We start from the raw sequence: 8,697 nt of genomic DNA on the forward strand, positions 1-8,697 counted from the left end.
CCAAATCAACTTTAATCAGATTTTCTATTGCAACCACGATACGAAACATTGCTTGTTTCTAGTAACACTAAATCGAAAGGCCTGAAACTCTAATCCATATCAAAGTTGAATCAAAAGATCGTTCACAAAAACGAGATTCTTCATCCTATGATTTTACCGCCACATAAGGTCCTTCGATCAACCAAGGACCCTAGCATGACTTTGTCCAAGAAATATCCGACCTCCCGTCTAATAATTCAAAACCACCCTTATTACGCCAAACCACTCTAAGTTTATGAGAAAGAGCAATATAACTATATCGTTTATTCAAAACTTTGATCACTATAATCTTTCTATAGAATTCTGCCAGACAACTCTTCCCTTTCTTAAAAAAGGTAACAATAAATATAGCAGAGAGTTGCCTTATTTTTTCGTCATGTCTACCAAACCTTCCTCTCAATTTCAAAGTCTTAGTCGTCTTTGTATCCATAATTTTATCTCTAAAAAAGACCTTAATCGGCTTCAAACTTTTTTCATGAAAGAAATTTTCCAAATCTCCTAATACAAACCTAACCTCACTCTTTCCTTTATCACTTCCTCCCGCAATACCATCTATGCTTTTGTGTTTCACCCTCGAACCCTCGCTCCCGTCACACCTTCACTCATGAGAGCAAGAGTTATTATTTCCTTATTTGATCCCACGCTTATAAAATTTAAAAGAGTAAATATAATATTTTTTTATTTATTTAAAAAAAATCCGGAGAGGAAAGGAGAGGAGTGAGAACTGAGAAGGAAAGAGGGCAGGGAAAGCGAACCGGTGCGAAGTGAAACGAACAGTACAAGTACATGGAGGGACAAGATGAAGCCCAAAGCAGGAACATGGGACACGTCAGCAGCTAGAGAAGACCAGTCGATAGTATGAGAGCGTGTGTTGTACTTCCTCTCTCCCTTCTCCCTCTCCTAGGCCGGCACACCACCAGACAAACCCTCTCTCCTCTCCCTCTCTCTCCCACACAGCTCCCTAAATCGCAGGAACAAGCACCAACCTATTCTTGCAACAAAGAATCATTTCAAACTCCCAAACACACCACAAAAGTCAATTCTCTTTCTTTCGAGTTCCAATAATCTTCATCGAGATGCGGGTCAACACTGCTCAACCCACAGTCTGACCAACCTAAGCAGATCCCCTCTCTTCCTCTCTAATTTCATTCATCCATCCATCACCAACAATAACAAAACAAACATGACCTCTTCTTCTTCCTATTATTCTAGAAGCTTCTCGGCGAACCCGCGGGACTACAAGCTTCTAGAAGAAGTCGGATTCGGCGCTAGCGCAACCGTCTACCACGCCGTTCACATCCCCTCGAACGAGCAAGTCGCCGTGAAGGTCCTGGATCTGGACCGATGCAACAGCAACTTCGACGACATACGGCGAGAGGCTCAGACCATGAGCCTCATCGATCACCCCAACGTCGTCCGCGCCATCTGCTCCTTCGTCGTCGACCGTAGTCTCTGGGTGGTTATGCCGTTTATGGACCAAGGCTCCTGCCTCCACCTCATGAAGGTCGCATACCCCGACGGCTTCGAAGAAGATGCCATTGGATCCGTACTCAAGGAGACACTCAAGGCTCTTGACTACCTCCACCGCCATGGCCACATCCACCGCGATGTTAAGGCTGGGAACATACTTTTGGATTCCAATGGCGATATCAAACTTGCTGATTTCGGTGTTTCTGCTTGCATGTTTGATGCCGGCGATAGGCAGCGTTCCAGGAACACTTTTGTTGGAACTCCTTGCTGGTTTGATTTCTCAATTCTATTTTCTGTTTTTAATTGTTTCATTTATTTAAGCCAGAGAAGAATTGATTGCTTTTCAAGATTTCAACTGGTTATTAGGATGGTGTTTAGGGTGCTATATTATTACTCAGAGTATATAGATATGTGATTGATAGGTATGTGTTTATCTTTGTAGGATGGCACCGGAGGTGCTGCAGCCTGGAACTGGTTATAATTTCAAGTGAGTATCTTTAATGATTAATCATTGATCATCGTACAATTTTTATCTCCCCCCCTTCCCCTCCTTTTGATTCTTGGTGTGCTGTGTTTGTGGATAATTGTGGGAAAAGGTGGTTGAACTGCCAAGAATTTGGCTTTGGCTTGGCTTGGCATGGCATTGTTGCGGCTGTTCATGATGAGCATACTTTGGCATCTAAAAGCCAGAAGCGAAAACGCACAATTTTTTATTTACCGAATAGAAAAGATTTGTTCATTCTTTCATAAGTTAGAGCACTACTAAACCTATCCTTACATGCCTTCGAGCTTTGCAAGATTTTTTCCCCTTTTAAAACGTGTGAATGGAATGTTTGACAGGGCTGATATATGGTCTTTTGGGATTATGGCTCTTGAGCTGGCTCATGGTCATGCACCTTTCTCGAAATATCCTCCCATGAAGGTATTTGTTATTTGTCTGAGTTGAGACTTGAGACGCCTGGAAATGTATTAAAAATGGACCTATTTCAAGATCTTGCATTGTGTAATTTGTAACATAGGAATCAGAGAATGACTTGGCGTTTGTTTTGCAAATAGGTGCTTCTAATGACCATACAGAATGCCCCTCCGGGCCTTGATTATGATCGGGATAGGAAGTTCTCTAAGGTATTCGTGTTCTTTCTGCCTGGTTTTATTCGTTTCACGTATCAAGGCTATAGCCTGTTATGATATTTTTATTTCTTATTATCGAAATGCTATTGATAGTAGTAGCAGTAGTCTAATTAAGAATTTCCAGTCGTGATCAGTCTTTTAAGGAAATGGTTGCTATGTGCTTGGTAAAAGATCCGACAAAGAGACCGACGGTGGAGAAGTTACTGAAACATTCTTTCTTCAAGCAAGCCAAGCCTCCTGAGCTTTCTGTAAAGAAATTGTTTGCCGACTTACCTCCACTTTGGAATCGCGTAAAAGCTCTGCAGGTTTGATTTCACATGTGCTTTGCTGCCAGCCCGTTTTTTTCTTGTCTTTCTGCTTTTGCTTGATTTTGCAAAACCCTTACAGCTTAAAGATGCTGCTCAACTAGCACTAAAGAGAATGCCTTCTGCAGAGCAAGAAGCAATATCTCAGGTAAATCTGATTTTCAAAATATGTAAATATGTAATTAAGTTGTCACATGCAAATTTTGGTACAATAGTATGGAATGTGGATATGACACTATGGTAGCATGGTTATGCTTTCTAGACTGTTACTCTTTGGCAGGAACTTTTCTGCATCTCCTCTCATTCCCCGTTATTCAATTATCTTTTTTTCCTTCTTCTGTTTCCTTGGAGATGATTTATGCAATCGGTCTTTTGATCCCGAAAGGGGGGTTTTGAAGTGACAAAAGTAGAAATGAGAATCACTTCTCTGTTTTGATTTTAACATTTAAAAGCTTAAGTTAACATTGTAAAATATATTATTGCTTCTATTACTGCTAAAATATAATCGTCCAATCTTATTTTGCAGAGTGAATATAAGCGAGGAGTTAGTGCATGGAACTTTGATCTTGATGATTTGAAAGCTCAGGCTTCATTGGTATTACCATGTTTCAGATGTTAATTTGCTTGACTATTTTTTTTCTTTCCCTTTGTTTGATTTGACTTTGAAGTGCTGGCTTCACATTTTACTAGGTAGAGAACAATGATGGTTTTGCCGAGATGAGGGAAGAAGATGAACCCAAAAGTGTTAGCGAGTACAAGGTTGGTTCAACTATTTTAAACTATCCATAAAAATAATTCTTTGATATTTTATTTGCCATCGCAGGATACAACTGATTTTCAGCTTAATGTGGACAAGAATTCAGAAAACTCACAAGAAGATGAGTTTGGACTAGAAGTAGGTGTTTATCATCCCACACCACAAAGTGAGAAGAGAAATGGATTGGTTGCCGAGGCATCACCTTCTACCCTAGATAAGGATACAGGATTGAGCAAGACCAAAACTCAATCAACGAGGATTCGTAAAACCCAGAGTGGGCCACTGGTGCCAGGCACAGTTCTTGGTCATTCTTTACCTGATAGAGGGTCTACATTTGAAAGGTACAATGCATTTTCATAGTATATATTATATTATATATTTGTTTCTTCCCCATAGTATTTTTATATTAGATCTTACCTTTCCCTTATATTAGGCTATAGTAGAAGTCTTAGAGGGAATGAAATGGAGGGAAAATAATGGGATAAAATGGAAAGGGAAGGGATGGATTGATAAACTTTTCCATGTTTGGATGGTTAATGAGGGAACACAGCAGCTGATAAAGTGATAAAGTGTTAGTTATTATTGAACAATTTCAGTATAATCCTTATCAGCATTTTGAAATAACTAGCATGATGGCATAATATAAAAGTTGAGGTTAGGTTTCTCATAGTTATACTTGCCTTTAATTCTTCGTTTTTGCTGATTGGAGGTAATAACAGCTAACTCTAGGCTCTATTTTTATCTGTTGAGAGGATCATTACTTTCCATTGCATTGAACACTTGTTGATGGAAACACACTTTTCAATCTTGCTTTTTCTTTCATTTATTGCCTATGTTACACAGCCTGTAGAATGTAGTATTCCTTCTAGCTCTATGTGATTTAGTAAAGAATTTGGTGATTCACCATCATGTCTAACGAATGAAATGTTATTAATGAATGAGGCTGCAAAAAGTAAAAAAGTTTGTGGCTTTTTAGTCTGAAAAATACTGTTAGGTAAACTATAGGCAGAGGACATGTTTGGAGGAGAATCCTACTTTTACTTTTATCATTGATTCTATGTCTAGATATAACATTGTATTAAGTGTAATTTGAAGTTTAAATGAATGGAAAAGCCAATGTTGTGTGCATCTTCCAATTTCTTATGCTTCTTGGTGATGGAGATTTTCTTGTGGGCATGATCGTTTTCTTGTAAAAATTCTCAATACTTCCTTACATTTTAGGTTAGAGAGTGAAAATCAGTCATCAGGTGACAAAAATAGTCGTGATTCCCGACGAGCTCCCAACTTTAGTGGTCCATTGATGCTTCCAAACAGAGCTTCAGCAAATAGTTTATCAGCTCCAATAAAATCTTCTGGAGGTATTTGGACTATTGTGTGTACCACAAGGGTGTTTGGTGGGAGTTATGGTATTTTGGGAACTCAGGCATTTTTTTTATTTTAAACATGGGATTAACTTTGTTAACATTATGCTGATAGGATACAGAGATTCTTTGGATGATAAATCTAAGACTAATCTAGTGCAAATCAAAGGACGATTCTCAGTGACTAGAGAGAATTTAGATCTGGTGAAGGTATGCTATTTTCTTGTAAATTAAGTTGTCCCTATCTATAACTTTAACTGACTTCATGATGTTGAACAGGATATCCCCGTAAGTTCAGTTTCACGCAGATCTTCACAGGTTGGTGGATAACCTTTTGATTATGACAGATATCTGTTTATGCAGTTGCTCGAATTTATCTTTTTAATTATTCCCGAGCTGATATTCTGTTACATTACACGTAGGGATCACCGCTGAGGAAATCTGCCAGTGTTGGTGATTGGATGTCGGATGCCAAACAAATGGTTTGTTGATTTTCCATTTTGTGCATATTTTCCCTCTATTTGGTTACTCAAGTAAAAAAAGAAAAAAAAAATTGTATTTGTATTTGGTATATCATGCTTTTCTGTCTTTAACTAAATGTATTTTTTTTTTTCTCTTCAGCCAGTTGGTCAGTCATCAAAAGATTCTGCGAATATCAATGTTTCTGCCTCACCTCTTATACCTCACCTTCAAAACCTTTTTCATCAGACATCTATTCAACAGGTGAGGTAAACTGAGGTTTGAAGAAATGGTTTATAATGTGATTGTATTTGTCTGTTGAGAAACTGATTCATCTCAAATGCAATTCAATTTATAATCTTATTGGAAGCTGTTTAATTTCAGGATCTCATAATGAATCTTTTGAATAGCTTGCAACCTGCTGAGGCAGTTGATGGTGGGTTTCATGGATTATGTTTGACAAATATTCTTTGTTATCTATGATGTTGAATGGCGTGTAATGAATACAGTTAAAATTTTCAGCTTCTCAGAATGGAAAGTTGCCACCATTACCTCGCACTCCAGAGAACAATGGGAATGTGAGTACTTTTCCTTGAATTTACTGTCACTTGCATGCTTGAATTTGGATAATCTAAAGTGAAGAAGTTGGTAAAGTGGTAAAGGGTTAATCATCATTAATTTTATAACTCCCATTAAATCTGCGTCTCATTATCATAATTTAAGAGTGATTAATTTCTCACTTTAGAGAATCTTGATCCTGCATGCTTAATCATTTCTACCTATCAGCATATGACATTTTTATATTAATGACCAGTCATCTCTTACTACCATTGTTGTTGTTGTTGTTGTTGTTGTTAAGAGTGATTAATTTCTCACTTTACTACTTTACTAATTTTTTCACTTTAGAGAATCTTGATCCTGCATGCTTAATCATTCCTACCTATCAGCATATGACATTTTTATATTAAGGTGAAAACTTAGGTGCAGTCAATTTCATGTGAAATGACTGTACCTGAGTTTCCACCTTATATTAATGACCCATCATCTCTTACTATTGTTGTTGTTGTCTATAACTTATTATCTCATGCAAATAACCTAAACCTTTCATCATATGAAGCACGGACATTGACACTCACATGGGACACGTGAGCACATGAATTTTAAATTTTTATAAGACACTGGGACACGACATATATATAAAATATAAAGTATTTTTAGGTAATTTGTAAGAACATTTTAATATTTTAAATTGATATTAAAATATAAATTAATATTTTAACCATTTTAATGTCTTTTTTAATTCTATAAAGTATTTAGAATAATTTTGTTTTAATAAATGATAGTATATACTATTTCTAAATTCATTTCAAGAGTACAAGTTAAGAATAAGATTTGGATATGTTGACACATGGTAGTATTTAGGTGTGTCTAAGCGTGTCCAGAAAAGCAATTTTTATTTTTTTATTAAGGCAGGATTGGACACAGAAGACACGTGTGCCGAACGAGTGTCGGGTGAGTGTCGTGTCCGAAATAGGTCCGATACATTGACATTACAACTAAGCAAAGTATCCATGCTTCATAGCTTTCATCTCTAGCGTACTAATTTTTGGTGGAATAATTCTGCAATAAGATATCCAATGATTTTTATTTTTATGAGCTTTTTTTTTCCCTTCTGAGCTAAAATTTGAGTCGGTTATAGATCGAAACAACAGCCTCGGAGAGGGAGCAACTGCTACTGCTAAAAGTTTCGGAACTTCAAGCACGGTAAGTTAAACCAGTTTGCGAATACTTTCTGAGCACTCGTTTGTTGAAAACAAGAAGCTTAAGTATCTCCCTCCTTCCCATTCCTCCTCCTTGTATAACAGGATGATGAATTTGACCGACGAATTGAATTCTGAAAGGTTAAAATACCAGCAGGTAGGTTATTCCTTATGCCTGCATGTTTTTCTTTACACATATTTGGTTCCTGCCTACGTTGCATATGCCTAGCATATATTTTCAGCTGAAACGGTCGAACTTGATGTTTTAAAGGTTTCAGTAAAATTAATAAAGGATTTGTTTGTTGCTTTGGACAGTTGCAACAACAGTTAAATGCTCTTTACAGTCAAGAACAAAATGGAAAAAGAGGAGTTGCATGAAAGCAGAGAGATAAGTTATGATTTATCTTTATAGTGAGGTACATTAACATCCAAGGGAGTTATAAAGTCATACATTGATGATTGAAACTCCATTCTTTCTTTATGCTGAGGAGAACACTGCATTTTGAATTGGATATCTTCTTCTCTGATCTAACCCTCCTTGTGTTCAATAAGGTTTTGTGGCATTCCAAGGCTCGGCAAGCGCAAAAATATGCCGAAATGATATTCTGCCAAAGGTTAAATCTCATTATTATTTGTTCATTGAAAATTCTGTGATGTAAATGAGCTGCTGCTTCGTCTTCATCTGTTGTATCATATTTGCTAAGTGCTATGAACTGTGACAATTAGTGAGAGCAAGGTTATGGGGACACAACCCCTGGAGGAGTATGTAACCATCCCTCCTACATATTGGACCTGTTGTTATTATTACTATATTGTTATTAGCTTTGTATAGTTTTGTTATTATTGTATTTTGCTAACTAAATAATAATGAGTTGATACCAAATCAGTCTCAACTTAGTGAAATATATATTTTCCAGCTGCTAAATATTTAAGTTTGTTTTGGCATTGAATTTAACACCTTAATTATGTTATACTCTCTCGTCAAATATTTTATCAATTGTATTTACCTTAAAAATACTTTCTTCTTGTCCTCGTTTGATCGAAATGTTAGGTGAATAAATTATTTTTGTAATCAAGTTTAAGTAATTTTTTTTCTTCTTCTTATGTATAGCTTCTCTTCAATTAATTTTTTTTATGTCAAACTATTAGATTAGCAGAGTTGAACTTAGGGTCCGTGTGGGAAACACCAAAAAATTACTTTTTTTTTTTTACTTTTGACTTATAAAAAGTTACATTAATAGTGTTTGGTATAATTTTTTAGATAAACTTTTAATTTTTTAAAAAGTTATTTAAGAGTTTTTGAAGAAGTTAAAAAACGTGACTTTTCTTATTTTTAAAAATTATTTTATCATTCCTATTTAATGCACAATTTTAAAATAATGACTTCTATAATAATTTTTTAAACACAAAATAAC

The 8,697-nt window shown here is 36.1% G+C and overlaps 1 protein-coding gene across 1 annotated transcript; it reads left to right on the forward strand.

The window, feature by feature from the left end:
* Positions 1-521: 521 nt before the first annotated feature.
* On the forward strand, positions 522-8,207 carry LOC112711049 (serine/threonine-protein kinase BLUS1). Its single transcript, XM_025763593.3, has 20 exons — positions 522-1,779; positions 1,952-1,996; positions 2,350-2,431; positions 2,566-2,634; positions 2,775-2,945; positions 3,028-3,093; positions 3,472-3,540; positions 3,636-3,704; positions 3,769-4,043; positions 4,924-5,060; positions 5,179-5,273; positions 5,343-5,381; positions 5,486-5,545; positions 5,685-5,786; positions 5,907-5,958; positions 6,045-6,100; positions 7,222-7,286; positions 7,388-7,439; positions 7,598-7,698; positions 7,835-8,207. Exons 1-19 carry the CDS (start codon positions 1,223-1,225, stop codon positions 7,658-7,660), a joined length of 2,124 nt encoding a protein of 707 aa, XP_025619378.1. The 5' UTR covers positions 522-1,222; the 3' UTR covers positions 7,661-7,698; positions 7,835-8,207.
* Positions 8,208-8,697: the final 490 nt, after the last annotated feature.

The sequence above is a fragment of the Arachis hypogaea genome, chromosome 9, assembly GCF_003086295.3.
Source record: "Arachis hypogaea cultivar Tifrunner chromosome 9, arahy.Tifrunner.gnm2.J5K5, whole genome shotgun sequence".
NCBI lineage: Eukaryota > Viridiplantae > Streptophyta > Magnoliopsida > Fabales > Fabaceae > Arachis > Arachis hypogaea.